Source organism: Dicentrarchus labrax, unplaced genomic scaffold, assembly GCF_905237075.1.
Source record: "Dicentrarchus labrax unplaced genomic scaffold, dlabrax2021, whole genome shotgun sequence".
Classification (NCBI taxonomy): Eukaryota; Metazoa; Chordata; class Actinopteri; family Moronidae; genus Dicentrarchus; species Dicentrarchus labrax.
Genome location: NW_026136716.1, coordinates 7,413,148 through 7,432,622, shown reverse-complemented (window position 1 = coordinate 7,432,622; position 19,475 = coordinate 7,413,148). Strand labels below are relative to the sequence as shown.

Sequence of the window (19,475 nt, the reverse complement as noted above, 5' to 3'; positions counted from 1 at the left end):
CATTGTAGTTGACAGACTTCAGGCTCACTGGGAAGACTCTCAGACCAAACTCTCCGACAGGACGAAGCAGCTCCACAACATGCTGCAGGACTCCACCGATTGGCTGGATGCCAGAAAGGGAGTGGATCATCTCATCAAGCGGGCCAGTGAGAGGTTGGAGTCCTGGCAGGAGATCACGTACACGGTGGAAGCACTGAAGAAACAAAACGCTGAACTGAAGGTTGGGCTGGACATCCACTCACCGACTGCATGAATGTCTCACACGTTGGCACGCTCACATTTCTATTTCGTGTCTAAATGAGCTTTCTAATTGCTCATACTTTAGCTGCACACTCCGTTTTTTCCATCTTCCATGTGACATTTCTAAACAGATGGCTCAAAAATATGATATTACTCGTCCTGCTGGTGACTAAAAAGACATTTCGATGGTTGAGAATGAATCATCACATTTTACTTTAATTGTTTCACTACATTTTCCTTTACTCTCCTCTCTCCTCAGCTCTTTGTAAGGGAGCTGCAGCAGTGGCAGGGCCAGGTGGATGAAACCAACGCGCTTGCTGACAAACTGCTGACTCTGTACGCCAACGACGATACGCACAAGGTCACCCAGGTCAACGACAACATGGTGGCCACCTGGACGCACATCAGCAAGCGGTAACGACACTCATACTTACTGTACATAAACACCGTATTACAACTTGTTGAACAGGGGACAGAAAGACTCCAATAGGGTGTGAGCCCATTCCTGAAGAAATAGGAATGGAAGCATTTCATACCATTGATAAAAGATTTCTTATTGTAGGGATGCTGGACCAAGAGTGTGAAAGCAGCTAACAGTTCACTGCGGTTGAATCTGCCATTATTCCCTGCAATATTTCAAACTGATCTGCTCTCAGAAAATACGAAAAACTATGTTGTCTTGTTTGTCAGACGCCAACCCAGTTTTTATTGTGACACAGCAGCTGTAGGAAATGTCGGGTTAGCATTAGCAGTAACTTAATCCAGCTCTGATATGACTGTATGAGAGTGGACAAACAGTAATGCTGGATTACATGCTGCATCGCCTTCTGTCAATCCCTCTTTGTGTGTCAGTTTGAAACCAGTGCAGAAAGCGAACGCTAATAATGAAAACTACTATAAAGAGAGATAATTACTGAATGTAAATACATTAAATGGCTATTGTTTGAACGAAAAGCCAACCATATCTCTCCATACGTTGACTGAGTTGCTGTCCACATATCAGCCAGTTTTCTTTTGTAACATTTATCTTGTCCTGTGTCTCTCCAGTGTTTCGGACAGGGAGGCGGCTCTGGAGGCAGCTCTGAAGCTAATGCAGCAGTTCTACCTCGACCTGGAGAAGTTCCTCAACTGGCTGACAGAGGCTGAGACGACATGCAACGTTTTAATAGATGCCACTAACAAGGAGAGACTGCAGGAGCAGCCGGCAGCCAGGAACCTGCTGGCACAGTGGAAGGTAAGACACATGCAAAAGGTCAGGTCACACATATTAAGATGTCACTCGGTGACCTGGTGGTTGTGTTCTGTTATTATAACATATATTTTTATTGCCGCTCTAAATCTGTGTCACAGCGGTTTTGGTGTGAAACTGAAAAAGTTGAAGCATACCTAATCAAACACATACTGAATATTGAGTGAAGTCAGTGCGTACAACAGCTGCATTATAACACAGTGGTAAAGCATTTTGTATCTTGAATCTCTCTCTGCTGGAGATTGATTAATTTAATAGATTAATAAGTCCAAGCGGAGTCATTTGGAAGTCTGGTGAACTTTTCACACTGGCTTTTACTGTAATATTCCACTTTATCGTCCATGTTATCCACTTTTTAGCATTATTTACATAGAAAATAGGAGCTGAACTTTTCAGAAAGTGCAAAAATATGAGATAGAATATAACTTTATTGTCCACCGGGGTGGAAATGTGTCACTCTCTGGACATCCTGGAGGTCACAGTGGTGAACGGGAGGTGGTGGGGTTGATCAATCGTACGTCTGAAACACAGAGTGACAGAATTTCAATGATAATGACGGCATCCAAGGATGACTGGCTTGAGGAACCTGGATAGAAAAATCACTGGGAAGATATGATGATTTCGGAGGTGTGAATGTAGGGCCTTTGACAGGGTGGGAAAGCTGAAGTGACAGAGAAGAGGAAATAGCAAAAAATCTCCCAACATAGAAATAAAAGGCAGAGTGTGAGAGAGAAGATCTTATTGAACTCTCACCAAAGTTTCATTTCTGTTTTTTATATTTCAGAAGAAGCATATTTTTCCACTGCTTGTGTGGAGACTACCATTATTCTTCCAATTTTAGTTTCACAACTACTGGTTTTACAACTCTTTATAGCTAATGCCAACCACCCATGACAGTTTTTACACCTGATGTAATGTAGAGATTTAATGGAGCAAAGCAAGGGATTTATTTTATGTTTGTGCCATCACGAATAAGGATTTATTTCAAACAGAAGAAGCAGAGGATTTTTGGTGGATCGGCCGAAGAAGAAAACAGCAACACCTGCAGAAAAAGATGTCATAGTCCTGCCCACGCTGTTTGATTGACAAGTGACATCAGTGATGAAGAAAAATCAAGAAAATGAAGATGTTGATGCAACATTATGTCATATGGGCTCTATAAGACGTCCAGTACATTTGCAGTTTTTGACCTGGAGTTGAAGACACTCTTCCTTGACTCTCTGCCCCGGCTGGTATGACAGGAATGCTGACATGGCAACATGGAGAGATTTCATTGGCCAGTCGGTGCCTGGCAGACAAATGCAAAATCCCCCCACTGCATTGTGGGTGTTGAAGGGAAGGCTCTGTTCTGTGAGAGAACATATTGTGACCCTCGGCCCTCACCCTGCACCCACACACTTTCTGGTGGAACGTCGTGCGCACACACACACACAAAGGAAAAACACATGCAGCATTTTGGAAATGAATTTTCAGATACACACCGTTGCAAATCTATGCCTGTGCACGCTTCCTTTTCACGCACACACACTGCTCTCTCAGTACAACAGCAGCACTGTATGCAGAGCTGTGATAGTCTTCTGTGTCCAATTATAATGGCGTACGGCAACGCGGCGTAGCATCCAGAGAGCGCACACACACTCACGGGCTACAACACTGCACGCAGATAAGGTTTAATTGGAAAATGAGCGCACTCATCGTTTTATGCACCCTTTCAAGTTCTCTCTGCCTCTCTCCTCCTCTTCTCTCACTCTCTCACCCCCTTTTGGAACTTGCTCTGACTCACACTCTCCAACTCGTGTCTCCCTTTTTATGGGTAGCTAACTCTCCCTCCATCTCTCTATGACACTCCCTCCCTTCCTCCTCATCTCCAAATCCCTCTCTTTGTCACACACACACACACACACACACACACACATTTAAACAGAGGGCATTCTTGTGCAGTCATATTGGGAGTTAATCTTGAGGGAATAGAAGAAGCAGAAGATGCTTGACGTCTAGTGTTTTGGGATTCCAGAGTAAAGTTTTGAGGATGCTGCGCAGGAAGGTCTACCATGTTCAGGTTGGGAAAGAATATCAAGCACTGTTCTTTTGCAAATAAGCATTTTAATCCTAAATTAGGGCATTTTGCTTTATCTATTTCAAAAATGGTTAAAATACTAACACAAGATAGTGTAATCATGTGTTTGACATGTTTTTTTCTTAATTTTTATTGAAGATTTTCATTTAAATCCACCAGTTTGGTCATCAGAAAAGTTCAATGAGATATTTTACTGTTTCAATTTGACGGGAACTTACCTTGTGGACATCCGTGCTGTTCATATAAACTGGCAGTCTAAAAGTAAGCTGATCTGATCCGCTCCTCTTCTGAGGTCAACTGAAGGATAAGTAGGCAAGTTTTTTCACTAAAATGTGATAAAAAATAAGGCGCAAATAAAAAGTGAAACCATCAATTTAAAAGGCAGACATCAAAGTTTAACTTCATATGAAAGTAAAGAACTGGGATTGAGTCAAAGAGATCAGAGAACATTTAGATCACAGGAGAAACTGCAGGAAACTTTCTAGAGCTACAGTTAATACATTAGTCAGTCTAATACTGCACTCCACCTTCGCTGTCTTCAGTGCTTTCTGTTTGTTCTATTCTTGTCCGTGTCCTGTTCTTTGGTGCAATGACCCATTTTCCCCCTCAGGTATCATTAAAATTTCATGTTATCTAATTTATCTTAAAACTTCGAGCAAGTGTTTTACATTCCTTTACAGGATGTTTTCCTCTGTAAGGACATTTTGAGAATTTTGCAGACGCATTATAAATGAAAAAATGCAATGCATTCTGATATCATCAAGTTGCAACATGAATGATAGTAAAGTTACAAATCTGAGATGACAGGAGTAGTTAAAATACAACAAAAGTGTACTCCACAGATTCAGCACTACACTCCTGTAATATTGTCAAAAACAATGCAGCAGAGATACGAGATACTTTGCCAAAACCTGACTTCATACATTACCTACAATGCATATTTTTACATTTCAAGAGCATTTTTGCATTGTGAATCCCTTGTGCATAGTTAGATCATAATCCTGCATGGAAATGGAAAAGAAATTTCAAACCTGATGTCAATTAAATTACATTCATACAGTGTTGGAAGATGGATGGATCTGTCTTTTCGTGTTACCAAAATTTAAATACCCAGGTAAAATATGTGTGTATATTTAAAATATTCTTTAAGACGTGGGAATTAATTCAGTTAAGACTTGTTTTTTTGCTTAAAGTAAGTCATTTTGTGGAGTGGTGGTAGTGCTCCTGTAAGGTCAGGTCTGCCCTATTAAAGGCACTGGCATTTAATTTCACTTACAGATGCAGCAATAACTGATGGAACATTTCTTACAGTCAACCTGCTGAACCTTTGGTATTCTTTTGCACCATTCCTGAACAGGAAGTGTTCAAGCTTTATTCCTGTTTCACTCTGCAAAGTGACAAACGTTCTTTTTTTTGTTTTTTTTAAAGTCCTCGCAGCGTCTTATCAGGAACATTTTCAGTAATGGATCGCACATAGGTCGGACCACCGTTGTCACAGTTACTGGCTGATTCCAGGCTGAATAGTACATTTTGACATTTCAGTGCTACAAAAGGTTCCATCCACAATGCATTAAGTCCTGCATTATGGCTCAATCCTGGTGGTTGCTGCTTTTAGAGAGTAAATCACTCTCTCAGATCCTGATCCCATTACTGAGCACTCGAGCAGTGAAAAAAGTGAGTTCCTGAAAGATGGCTGCTATTACCAAGAAAATGAAGTGCGTGTTCGAACAGAATTTACTGCTCCTGCTTTTTCCATTGACTCTTACAGTGCGTGTGTGTGTGTGTGTGTGCATGTGTGTTACCAGGACCTCCAGGCAGAGATTGACAGCCACACAGAGCTCTATCACTCCCTGGATGAGAATGGGAAGAGGATTGTGACCTCGCTGGGGGACTCGGAGGATGCCGCGCTGCTCCAGAGACGTCTGGACACCATGAGCCAGCGCTGGAACGACCTGCGCAACAAGACCCTCAGCATGAGGTGAGGGGAGGCTGGGGTTCTTGCAAAAGACAGCAATGGAGAAGCTCAGTCTTTGTCCTGGAGAACCATTGAGTTTATGTAAAGCAAAAGAAACAAAAATGCCTGTGTTTGTGTCTCAAGGGCCCACCTGGACTCAGAGATGGCCCCGTGGAAGAAGCTCCACATGTCGCTGCAGGAGCTGCTGAACTGGCTGAGGCTAAAAAGTCAACAGCTGGAGCAGGAGCCGCCTGTGGGGGGCGACGTCCCTGCTGTGCAGACCCAACTGGACACACACCGGGTAGGAGGAAACACACACACTATGTGGGACACAGACAGACACACTGCTTGTCTCTGCAGCATTTTTGTTGAAAAATGTAACTGCGGATTCTGGAGTTGTTTGTGAAGTTGGGCTGAGAAGACAAGACGTGTATATTCACTTTCTTTAAGGCACTGCACAAAATGTCGGCCTCTGTATCAAGTAGTTATTTCCCCATCAACTAAAGCAGGAACAATCTGGATCTTTTTAGTTATTAGGAACTGAGCATCATCTCCACTAAAATTCATCAAGTGGCTTTTAGTTACTGTTTATTAATGTTAATTAGCGCACATCTTCTCCAGAGCAGAAGTGATCTAAACATACACACCTGATTGTCTGTGCTGCCACAGTTAACCAAACCATTATCAAGAAACCAAACGTACCACCTCCTACTAACTGTTATATTATTTTGAGATAAGGGGGGGAGGGTTCAGTCCCCTTCCTCACCCTATTTCCATACAGTCCCTGATAATAAGCATACAGCTTATCACAGAAATTACCAGAAATACATCGGTATTTATCCTTCCTGAAAGTGTGTGAGTCACAATAAAAGAAAACTCTTGTATAAACATTTAGCTCAATGCCAGTGCAATAAGCAACCAATAAAATGAGCCTGTTTGATACTTCTGTAATAAAAACTTTTGTGGTTTCATTGCAAAAGCAGCCATTTATGTTTGAGTCAGACTTCATGTCTCTCTGACTAACATTATGCAAATCAAAGGCTCGGAATAAATGGAATATTCGTACAGGTTAAATGAAAAACCCATTTTGAGCACCATTTTATGCAAAAAAGCAAGATGATTGGCTCTGCTGATTTGGTCATTTCATGTATAAAACTACAATGATTCTGCAGAATGGTGAGTTCTTGCAGATACGCATTAGGAAAAGGCTTTTAGTCAAAGCATTTCACAATGAATGTAGACATGTTTTAGAATAAGGGCCACTCAGATACACAGACACTTAAACAGTCTTTGTGCATTAATCTACCCATGCAGACTTTCTAATAACAACCTTTTCAGCATGTCTTTTATTGTAATTATTAAAACATTTGATTTATTATACATCTTGCAAAGGACATTTTGTTTATAAATCTCTGCAGCACCTATCTCACCTATCTATCATTGTGTCTCTACAGGACTCTTAAGCTTTTTCATCTTAGGACCCAAAACTGAAATATCCCAGGGACCCAAGCTCATACATTAACCATAATATGTACATTAAACTACTATCATCTTCATATTTCAGAACTAAGATGCCCAGTTCATGACAGAGTTTGCTTACACCAAATACAGGAGAGAGAAAAAAGTACACTGAAAAGGTGTGACTGAAAGAAATATCCCGGTGCTGATTTGTCAAGCAGCTGCAGTATGAGACACAGATTAATCTATGGACTGCAAGGAGAATGGATGCATATCTTTAGCTTCAAATTTTCTTTGTTGCAAACTTTGAGAACGTCTTGCTGCTGCTTTACCGGCCCACTGGTTGTCATGGCAACTGCCTTACACTTTTTGTGGTTTCTTGTGATGTTTAACGTGGCACAAATACACTTCCACCAGGGAGACTGACAGGCATGAGCGGGAAAAAAAGAGTTAACACAAAATATAAGTAATTGAAGCAGATACTGATAAGTGCAATTGAACTAGTTGTGTGTTTGTGTTTGTGTTGTCACAGGGCTTCAGGAGGGACTTGAGAGCTAAAGAGCCAGTTGTGATCAAGGCTCTGGACGATGTGGGAATCTTTCTGTCTGAGCTGCCCCGAGACACACCGTCACCTGAGCAGAGAGGTAAGACACGTCTGCAAAATGATTAATTTCAGACAATTCTTCATATAGGCTCTCCTCCAGTTTTGTTAAGATTGTCCCCCTTCAGCACTTCAGACTTTCTTTGATGTTTTTTGTGTTAGACGGATAAAGCATGTAAGCAGCATAAGCTCTTTTGTAGCTTCAGATACATTTACATTTGAGCACACCTTGTACCTGCCATTTAAATGTAGAAACTGGAATGTAAATAGAGGAAATAGCTCATTAATTAGTGACATTTTCTGCCAGAGCAGCGCCGTGATCAGCTCTAACACTTCCTAGTCCTACATAAAAGGAAACTATGAAGTGAAGTTAACAGATCTGTCTCCTGCCCCGACCTAAAGCTCCTCTCGTCTCTGACTCACACAGTGAACTCTGGACCCTAGTAACAGCCTGGTAACAACCACACATGGAGGTTAACGCACACACTTTTCCTGCAGCACCTTCTGCACCATGGCAGCAGCCCGGTTACCAGGCCAATACAAAACAGTTGAACTTTAACTGTGGCCCATTAAACCCATTCAACTGCCAACTCAAACACACTCAGAGAGCAGAGAAAGAAAAGGGTGAACTCCAGCTGCTAATCACTGCCGCACTGAGGGAAACGAGCACTCACGTCCTCTTAGAAAGTGATTCTGTCACACTGACACACTGCTTTTGAGTGTGACATTTTGCTTGGTTTGAATTCATCCTAAAAGAGAACCCGTGTCTCCACAAACAGCCTGAGTGGGTTGACATATGAGTGAGACAGTCTCTCAGGAGCCCGTCCTCTTTGTCACAGCTACTGCTTGTGCTTTCGTTTGCTTTAAAAGAGGCAACATGCTTTTAAACTCAAATGGCCATGTCTTAAATTGCAGCTGAACAGGGGAAGAACTGTGCACAGGTGAAGACATTCAATGATCAGTCACAGCAGGACTCAAAAAAAAAAAATCAAACAAAAAGATATGACAAGAGATTGAAAGATGCTGCAGGGGCTTCAAAACGGTGATGAAAATGTGTTTCTCTTTATGAGTTTTTCCAAGAAGGCACAGCGGCCACACAGTAGAAATACGACTGCAGGAGCTCCTCTACTTTTAAGTAATGATATTTATGTAGCAGCAGACATTTTCTCCTTACTAGAACATGTATTTCCACACAGACTTTAGATGGAATTAAAGTGATTCATTTCATCTACATTTATTCCCACAAATCTTTTTTAGGACAAATGAAAAGATTCTTAAGTTTTATTAGAACACAACGATTAATCATAAGGGGCTTAGTTGAGGAAGGATTATTTGTATTGTAATGTATTTATTTAAAGATCCCAAAGCTTTTTGTTATTGACATGAGCACAATATTTTCTGCCAATTTTGGTTATTTCACATGAGCGATTTTGGTATGTTGCTTATACTGCTGGTTTGAAATGGGTGGGGCTCAGTTGTGTTGAATTCAGCAACATTTGAGTTGAGTATATGTTTGTTTTTAGGAATTAAGACAATGGTTTTGTTCATGACCCTCAGATATCAGCCCGGAAGAGCGTGCCCAGAATGTGGGTCGGGTCCTGCGCAAAGAAGCAGATGATGTGATGACTAAATGGGACCGGCTTAATGCCGACTCGGTCGACTGGCAGAAGAGGCTGGAGCTGGCTCTAGATCGGCTGATGGAGCTCCAGGAGGCGGAGGACCTCCTAGACGGACAGCTGAGGCAGGCTGAGATGGTGAAGGATGCGTGGGAGCCTGTTGGTGACCTACTGATCGACTCGCTGCCGGAGAACATCGACAGAGTCAAGGTGAGATTGAGTGACAGTAGCCAAGGTTGATGGAAACACCTGTTTTGAGGCTTTATGCTAAGCTAACAGGCTGCTGATTGTAGCTTCAGCAAACAGACATGAAAGTTGTATCAATCTCATCAAAGTCTAAATATACCTCCCAAAATGTTTAAGTGTTCTTTTGAGGAACCTGGTGGAGGAAGACAAGATACATGCTTAATTGAAGTTTCCATACTTTTCTTGCTATTCTAAGAAGTGTGTGCCATTTGATTGTATATGGGTCTGATCCAGACTTGATTATAGAATAACATCCACAGTTGATGATGTGCATATTCATGAAGCTTATAAGAACCGTCGCTGCTTGATTTCAGGTTTAATTTGTAAGAGTGACATCTGCTTTGATCAGCTCAGGTGATTGAAGTTAACTTTCTTACTTCCAAGAGTATTCATTGAAACTCTATGAGAAAACTCTCTTGACCACACTGATCATTACTGAGAAACAAGTCCCTGGTAGACAATTCAAAGGCAGAAAACTTTAAAAAATAGTCAGCAGTAATTATTTATTGTGAATTGTCTTAAGCTCAATGTTATGATCCTTTAAGACCACATCATGAGACACACAACGTCAACATCAGACAACATAAGACCTCCAAACTGGAGCAAGTCCCCTTACTGGCATTATTCTGTGTATATTCATTTTCTCAATGACTTGTCTTATTTGTTTGTAGTAAATGTATCAAGGTTGAGAAAAATAATTAGATAATGATTCATGGGTGTTAAAATGCTCGCACAGCACCTTTAAAACCATATTTAGTCATAGATGTACATTACTCCTTAATCTGCATGCATCGCAGCGGACAACTGTCAACCGTTCATGTTACACTGGTTGCCATGATGAAGGCCCTTCATGTTGCATTTATCCTACTTACTGTAAGTGTCAGTGTTTTACATACATCAGCAACCGTTAAACAAGCAGAAAAAGTGGAGTTTACATGATGGATGCATCTGTTTCTCACTGTTAGAAGAGCGGAGGTGAGAAACAAGACTGAACTGAGGGCTACTAAAAAAACCTGTGTTTCCCATTTGTCTCACCACTGTAAACAATGCAGCATGACAAACAACCTGTGTGTGTGTGTGTGTGTTGCAGGAATTCCAGGAAGAGATTGCTCCGATTAAGGATGACGTAACAGTCATGAACCAGTTGGCGTCCACTTTCGGGCCACACGACATCCAGCTGTCGCCGAGCAACCTGGAACGCATTGATGATCTCAACACACGCTGGAGGCTGCTCCAGGTACACGCTCGTGCACACACGCGCACCGGAAACCTGCAGATGTACATATACTGAAAGTCAACAAAGATGCACATAAACTCATGCCAGGATTGACAGCTGCACACACTTCAAATATACTAAATTATTCTAACATTATCAAGACTCTTCAGCCAGATGTGGTGTTTAATCAATTGAAGTAATTATAATAGAATTATCAGATTTTAGTGATTATAGTTTTTATAATGTGTTGGTAATGATGTCTTACAATCAACATGTCAAACATAATTTTTTCATGTTAGCTCACACTCGTTGCCCGTGTGTATCTGTGAGCATATGAGTGTGTGTTACTTTATGGGTTAAGCTGTAATAAGGACAAAAAGCACACACACATACACACACAACCATGTGTTGGTGATCAGAGGCAGCACAGGGTGTGTCTCAATCAGTCTCAATAAACCCAGTGGCAGCCATGCTGGAAGTCAGACAGTGATTGTTACCGGGGGTGACAGATAGAGCCAATCTGCTGCCAAAGAGACGCAACTAATGCCGAAGAGTCCCGGGCGGAGATGGGCACCATGGTGACACCACGGTGACGGGACCAGACGGCCGGTCCCTCTGAAGTTAGCACCTGACCAGATGCTTGCACACACACACACACACACACACACACACACACACACACACACACACACACACACACACACACCTTTGTGTTGTTGTGAAGGTGAGAACATCAGTGTAGTTGATGTAGATAGACAGAGGGAGAGTGAAAGATGTGGTTTAGGGTTATATAAGAGATAAACTAATCTGGCCTGTATTTATCAAAGTCCTAGGACCGTTGCAGTTAACTTATAATACTATAGACTCAACTTGGGAATAAAGGCCCCAGTATACTCTGTTAGAACTGCTTCAGGCGGTCGACACTGGACCGCTTTCCCTGTATTTAAACAGCACGTCACGTACAGTAGCCATTGAGAGAGGCTCTCTTTAATCTCCAGAAGCAATTACTGTGAAATTAACAACAATTTAATATATTTATAAAAATTCAGATATATAAAGAGAGATGAAATAATAGGAGATTGGCTGAAATGAAAACAAAAAGAAAACCAAACTTGAGCTCAGCCAGCTTTATTCTTGTTTTGTTTAAGTAAAGAAAAAGTGGTTCTCAAACTTTTTCTAGGCTGCCCCCCTTTAGAAGCCGACAATTTTTAGCAATTATTAACAATTATATTTTATCATCTATGCCCCCCCCCTTGTGTAAACAGTGGGGGCAGAGAGCCACTGGTTTACACTGATACTGTATGCATGAGCTGATATAAAATGGTAAGAAGAGAATTTAGTATTTCATTTGGACAGAAAAGAGGATTTAACTGCCAGCTTTTGAAAAGTCAGTTTCCATTGCAGGTGGTTCATCGGGAGCAGAATGTTTGCCCGGGAATTTTGGCACCACTTTTAATGGCAGGGTGGTGGATAGAAATCTGTGTGTGCGCGCAAGCATTGCCTGCTAATGTGAGTGTGTGCGATGTGTGTTTTCGCTTTCATGTTTTCTGCTTTAGTTAATGTGCCTTAAATTTTAGGGGAGTGCTTGTGCATTTGTTGTATTTGTGTGCAAGTGTGTATATGTGTGTGTGTGTGTGTGTGTGTGTGTGTGTGTGTGTGTGTGTGTGTGTGTGTGTGTGTGTGTGTGTGTGTGTGTGTTACCTGCACATTCAGGTCATTTTAGTCTGTTCACAGAGTACTTTGGTGCCTAAAAGGTCGAAGCTGATTGGTCGGCGCCGGGACACAGTGCACTCTGAGTAATTGCGACAAATTCCTCCTCAACAATCCCACTCCTCTCATTTGTACAATTCTGATTAGGTTACCGTGGATACGGGGAAAAGCAATTCAGGCAGAAATGGATTGGGTGAGGTGGACTCGAAGGTAATTTCATTGTTCGGTTTCATGTCACATCGAAGAAAAAAAAAAAAGGACTGGTCATCGCTGTCATATCTTCTCGTCATATCTTAATTTTCATCTGTTCTTCATCTCATACCATGACACACACATACACACACTCCCCGGACAATGTGTCATCAGTGGCCTTCTCATTTGGGTTGTGGATGAAAGGCTGGATGGTTAATCAGCCAATCTGTCCACTCAGACTGGATAATAACCCATCTCAGTCCCTCAGCTTCAAGACTTCTATCAAAGAAAGTTGAGACGCCTTTAAGCTTCCAATGATTTACTTTTTTACTTCCTGGAACAAAAATCTGTCACTAATCAGCGTCTGCCAAAGCCCTGCATTCCGGCCAGAGCTGCGTGTGTTGCCTGGGAACATTAGATCATTGAACATTGTGTCAGGAAGCATCAGTGATTATAGACGCACAGCGGCTCCTCCGGGGACGTTCAGGGCGCAGCTAGCTGGCAAGTGTTGGTACCGGACTGAAATCATGCCTGCAAGCATCAGCTGGCTTTTTATGTGAATTATACATCACATTAGAAAGGCTTAATGGAAGCAGCAAGTTTTCTCAGTATTCATCCTCGCGTGGGCTGTAAAATTCTACCGTTTATGCAGAAATCGGGTTATAAACATTGATAATGAACGTAGGCTTGGTTCAGTCTCACAGTGCCACAGATCAGAAGTGATTTGGGGCATTCTGACCTTTATATGCCATCCTCTCAAGTTGTGTGAGGATTTGTTGGTCCGAACACAGACAAATAGCATGTCTTGATTTTCATCTACAAACTGAATGAATTGTAGCTGATACTAGTTCACACCAATGTTATGGGCAATGTGTCCCTCGGTTCTTGTGGATGCAATTTCTTGAAGATGTTTGGAGGCTAATTTACCACAGCTACATATTTATGGACTGCATTTATAGTACTTTCATCCAGAGCCCATGCAGGCACACATTACTAGTAGATTACTTTGTGATGTGAATGCTGTATTTTTACTGTTTACCTCATGATTGTCAATGCAAAAGATAAAATAGTTGGCTCTGTGATCAGCGTTGTAAACTCCTGTTTGTGAGTTTTATAAAATGTTGTGTAGTGTTTTGGTGGATCATATTTCATGTCTCACTGGTAGATTAAACAGCATGTGCCAACCTAACTTCTGGTAAATGTATTGAGTAGCTCATCAACAGACCTTTGTCAGGTATTTAATATAGCACATGACAAGAAGCTTGCGTGTGTGTGTGTTTGTATACACATATGTATAGGCAACCCAATAAACCAATTTGTGTAAGCTTTTGGTCTAGCAAAATATTATTTAGTTAATTTCCTTGTTTACCTTGTCCTATATCAACTTAATCTTAATTATTATTGTCTCTTAATTATTGTCATTATAAGAATTAATCTTGTGTATATATCATTTTAGCTGTGTGGTTTGTGGGGGGCCATAGAGATATGTTTTCTTTACCCCTGCCCCTACCCAGGTGTTATAGTTTTTACAGATGTTTTTAAGGACTGGCTGTGGTTCTTTGTGAGTATTTTTGCATATGCTGTATTTGGAGACTTGTTGTTAATTATTATATAACACGCCTGACTGAAACATGGCTATTCAGTAATGTTACCATAAGTGTTGACAGTGTTCAGAAGTTGATTCTTATAACTTGGATATCATTTATTCCTATAAAAGATCACTGTCCCTTTATTGCGATACTGTTTGTTTTTGAGGCTGTATGTTTTCTATCTTGAGCTGAGGGGCTTTTCATGCCAGTAATGTGGTGATGCTTCCATAAATAATATTATATTGTGAAATCAGTGCCAACAAAAACAGCCCACATTTCAGGTGTTTAGATTTGGATCAATGACAAGATAAGAGTTTGCAGTTTAGATGGGAATCTGTGAGCCAGGAGACAAGTGTGTGTACCCCGGTGGGCTTAGCCCCGCCTCTCTGTGTGTACCTACAGAGCCGTGCTGATTTGGCACAATTATCTCAACTCCATCTAGATAGACAGCTCATTCAGAGCTCACAGGAGACCGCATCCTCTCTAATTCCTCCACTACAAATTCAATTATCTTCTCCATGCTTGTCTTTGTGTCTCCTCCCCTCCTCTTCCTCTCTCTCTGCCCATCCTTGTACTTCTCATTACTCTTTTTTGCAAGAGTATATCATACAGACATACATATTCATTATGGCTGAAAGTTTTCTTTCTTTATTCCCAGGATTATTATATTCTTCTTTTCCAGGGAAAGAGGAATTTCTCGCCATAACCTGTGTTTGTTATACAGAACAGATACAGAACTTGTATAGAGTAAATTGTATATTTTGTAATATTTTTAAAAATAAAAATTTAAAAATAATACAAGAATCCAGAGCTGCACTACAATGCCAAAACACAGTAACTTAAATACTTTTTTGCATACTTTTGATCCTATGGAAAATATTATGCCATCAAAAAATATACTTTTAGTGAAACTAGCAACTAGCAACTTGATAGAAACTGCCAACTAAATAGCTAAAGCAAGAGAGCTATGAGTGAAAGCTAGTAAGAAACCTAAATCTATCTATTTATCTAAATGCCTTTCCATCTTTGTCCGTCAGATCTCCATCACAGAACATCTAAAGCAGCTGACGGACGCTCACAGGGACTTCGGCCTTCTGCACGGTGAGTAAAACACACCCTAACCCAAATGTGCACACTCACGTACCTGCATTTATCAGAGCATTGACAAGGTGCTGTGTATGTGTGTGTGTGTGTGAGAGAGAGAAAGAGATAAGACAAAATGTGTTAGACAAAATGAGAGGCACCCACCTCCTGACAGCATCTCAGTGGCACTCAATAAGTGACGTGTTAGCGAGAGAGAAAGAGTGACACAGCGCTCAACTGTCAGCGGGTCACTGAATAACTGAATAAGTGATGAGAGGGAGAGAGCATATAAAGACTGTCACTCATTTGGCTGCTCGTCGAGCGTATGATGGTGTATCGATCTGTTTATGCAACTTGTTTTTCTAGTTTTATCACTGAATTCCAGTATGACCCAGCACTTAACTCAATATGGCCGAGGCTCTCATCCGTATCACAGTCACACATTGATGAAAGCATATAGATGAAAGTCCCTCATTGATTTTTGCATTGAATGAAAGAGAAGTGTGGACCCAAACTCTTTTGGTATAAACAGGCCGGCACACAGCGTTGCCATTTAAGTTCAAATATTTTAAAGATCCCCACCAGACATATTCAGATATATTATTCTGCAAAAAAAAAAAAAAAAAAAAAGGCATCTACTCTATGAAAACTAAGACTTTTTAGTAATATATTTGTCACTATTATCACTGTAAACTATGTGCCGTATTAGAATGAAAAGCTTCAAATTAGCAAATAATTTTGCCCTTCTCTTAGTGAGTTTGGTGAACGGTCAGTTTAATAATAATGATTATAATAACTTATATAATATATAATAATATATTTCTAGTGCAAGCACAGTTGGAGACTGCATGCATACAGTGTTCCAGTACTGAAGGTAAACAGCAGCCTTTGGAGTCAGTTCCTATCTGTCAGCTGAACCATTTTTCCCTCATATTTAAAAATTACATGGTTCAAAATCCATTTTCAAAGAAGCAGAGATATCATTTTGTCCAACAACAGCAGCTTTAATAGACTGCAAAACATAACCCAACTATCACTGTTTCTCTTGCACTTAGTGTTGTTATCACTATTATTTTCTCCACCCACATATTACAGCTGCATGTAAAATGTGGACAGAGGTATTGTACTTTAAAAGGAGAGTGACAAAGGTTAAAAATTGAATCTGAATGCATTAAACATTGCAGATTAATGATGTATAAACTTGTAAGACTATGAGGATGATTTTTGCCATTTAAGGATGTCCACCTGGAGCCACTCATCAAACTGCTAGCTGCTTTTCCTCATCAATTCTCTTTACTTTAATTACAGCTCATCTGCAGAGTAATTAAAAGACCACAGATAACAAAAGATCACAACATCACTCACACGCTCATGGCGGTGATTAAAATTGAAGAATCACAGGGGGGCTTGCATGAAAAAACGAGGGGAAAGAAAGAAACAAAAGTGAAATTGACACTTCAGATACAAATGAAGTGGTTAAATGGCAGTAACATATTCTGTAAGGAGGTGGAACAGCAACTACGTACATATGACATCAAGGGAAATAGAGATATTCCTTCCCTCCATCCAGCTCCATAATGGAGCCATAATAAATATAGCAGAACAGAAAGAGATGGTAATGAGGTTATAATAGAGGCGACAGAGATGAGGGAGATATTGTGCGAGCAGTGAGAATGTACACATTTTTCATATCTCACTGCTGTGTTGACGTACACTGCATGTGTTCTGGCATTTGTCCCACGATGCATCGTTTAACTGCAGCAAATTTTACCGGTGGGGCACAATAACGCTTATACAGCGGGTAGTTTCAGCCAAGCCGTCTGATTGGTCAGAGATGCATTCCAACTGTGCTGACAAGTCCCAGAAAGCACAGCCTGCTTTAATGGTTGGTGTGCCAACTCTTGTGGGCATAATAAGCGAGATAATTAGCAATATTTCTTGTTTTTCTGCTGTTTTTCATTATCACGTATATTACCTTGAAGAGAACTTTTCATTACACGTGATATTTGTGGTTAACTGCTGCATACACATTTTCTGCATGCTTTTGTGAGACCTGCAAGATGTTGATCGTGCAGTAAAATGTGAAAAGTTAAACAGCCTGCGGACAGTTTGAACAGTTGTTGTGACCCTTGTTTCTCTGTCTCAGCAGGATCTGTAGAGAGCCCCTTCGAGCAGGGCATCTCCCCAAACAACGTGCCCTACTACATAAAGTAAGTACTGACCTCTGAGCTGTGGCCCAGCAGACCTCCTCACTGCTGCTTATATAACAGGTCCTCTAGACTGCACACAGTCTGATCTGACAGGTTTGTTCAGTTAGTACTAGTTCTAGTGAGGCTGACAAGTACTAATGTTCTGGTTAAATGTCATGGGAGAAACACTAATCTGTAACGTGAGTGTGCTAACATTTTAACAAAGTGTGCTTTGCATTGATGCTGAAGTCACTAAAGCCTAGAAAGTGCAGACATGTCTTGAAGTAGAGCAACATCAGCTGCCTCGATAAACTAATGTCACTACCAGCAGTCAGGATTTTTCCACCGTTGTGCAAGCTGTTAAATTAAAAATAATGATCTAGGACTCTGTGTTAAACATCTCCTGGGTCTGTTAGAGCCTGTGTGGTCAGACAGCGGGGGCTTCTGAACTCTTCTCCAGCACAACACGCTGTTTTCACCAAACGTTTCTGGCTCCGACACAAATGTACCACTTCTGTCCAACCTGTCCTGGATGTAAAAGTGATTACAATGATTCATGTAAACCATCAACCTTGCAATCTATGATTTCTCATCCAGAATAAATACATAATTTAATAAAGATCTGAAACATTTATTACATGTAACAGAACAGAAACAGATGTCTAGCTGTTTGTTAAAACTAGATTATACCCTTTATGACAAACAATCTTTCATCTTTACCTATCGGTGGGTAAAAGGGTCAAATCAGCAGCAAATTCTGTACTCTTTGAATCAAATTTTTCAAAACACAAGAGCAAACTCAAATATCTACCATCTCTTGATGTTCAAAGATGAATTTAATTTCAAAGTCCCTCTGCAGTTGATCTTAACACATTCATCCTTAAAGTAAATGTGCAAACAAACAAATATAATCCAGTGGACTCTACAAGTCTGGTTCTTTATTAAAGTGTCCAATGTAGAAATCCAGAATATATGCCTTTTAAGATTCAGCTTCTCCAAATCCCCCTCCTCTCTTTGACAACTCCTCACTTCCTTTATATTCCAGGAAAAGAGACTGGATGATGTATTTCCATGAAATGTTCTGCAACTGGAAAAATCTCTTTTATACACCATGTAGCACTTTTATGTTCCGCTAGTCTTTATTCGAGTTCTCAAATAAGTCATGTCAGTCTTCTGTTAACATATCCATGTGGAAAATGATATGCAGGAAAGGGAGAATAGTGGAGAGATTCAAACCTTTTTTTACCCACTGATGGTGAATAAAGTGGGTGTACTGGAGAAGAGACAGATTTTAATTTTGATGGACTTTAATTGAAGCTCACACTGGTTTACTGTTGGATCTAATTTCGTTCAATGAAATAAACATTTCTTTTCAGCAGACACACCATAAAATGATTATCCCAATAACGTTGGAAACAGTGTGATTGCAGTCTTTATATCTTAACTCATTGCGTAGCAGTTGGCATAAATAGAAAAAGGTTTAAATCATGTTCTGTGTAATGTCCCGTCCCAACATCCTGTTCCAGCAAACATCTTCATCTGTCGGTTTATCCACCCATACAGTCGTCCATCTATCTGTCCATTCATTCAGCCCAAGGTAACATGAGGGAAACAAAGCGGATCCAAACAGATGTGTTATAGGTTGGGACAGTCTTTCTTTGAGACGCAGAACAGTGAGCGAATCTCAACGTCAGCAGGGCAGCTTTACATTTAACTGATCCTGGATCAAACCAACAAGAAAACATCCGTGGTGGCCAGGAATGAGCTTGTTTTCCCACTGGTTACCCACATCAGCCCCCTTAGTTCAGTCTTCCCAACTGCTGATGATAACATCTTACAAAAATAAAACCCTTATGGGTTAAAACGTATATAACAATATGTCTCCAAACAGCCAGCTAACCCAGATGTTTTTGCAGTCTCTAAATGTAGACATTATTTACTTCATTATGTCTGGAAACATGCTTGTCGAGCAGTTGAGTCCCTGTTCGCGCTGCAGTGCCCTGGTGAATGCTGGGAGACTGTTTACTACTCATCAGCACATAGCAGAAGTTTTGG

At 40.8% G+C, this 19,475-nt stretch overlaps 1 protein-coding gene across 22 annotated transcripts in view; it reads left to right on the top strand.

Annotated features, from left to right (window-relative positions):
• Window positions 1-19,475, top strand: part of dmd (dystrophin) — a 272,939-nt gene that overhangs the window by 207,630 nt on the left and 45,834 nt on the right. For 12 of the 22 annotated variants that reach the window (XM_051428356.1, XM_051428350.1, XM_051428354.1 and 9 more), the window contains 11 exons: window positions 9-220; window positions 500-654; window positions 1,288-1,474; window positions 5,372-5,544; window positions 5,665-5,821; window positions 7,511-7,622; window positions 9,137-9,405; window positions 10,532-10,678; window positions 12,515-12,577; window positions 15,186-15,249; window positions 17,378-17,441. In XM_051428356.1, coding sequence (XP_051284316.1) covers window positions 9-220; window positions 500-654; window positions 1,288-1,474; window positions 5,372-5,544; window positions 5,665-5,821; window positions 7,511-7,622; window positions 9,137-9,405; window positions 10,532-10,678; window positions 12,515-12,577; window positions 15,186-15,249; window positions 17,378-17,441 — 1,603 coding nt within the window. The remainder of the gene's footprint in view (window positions 1-8; window positions 221-499; window positions 655-1,287; window positions 1,475-5,371; window positions 5,545-5,664; window positions 5,822-7,510; window positions 7,623-9,136; window positions 9,406-10,531; window positions 10,679-12,514; window positions 12,578-15,185; window positions 15,250-17,377; window positions 17,442-19,475) is intronic. The other 10 variants (XM_051428360.1, XM_051428361.1, XM_051428367.1 and 7 more) reach the window with 3 other exon arrangements.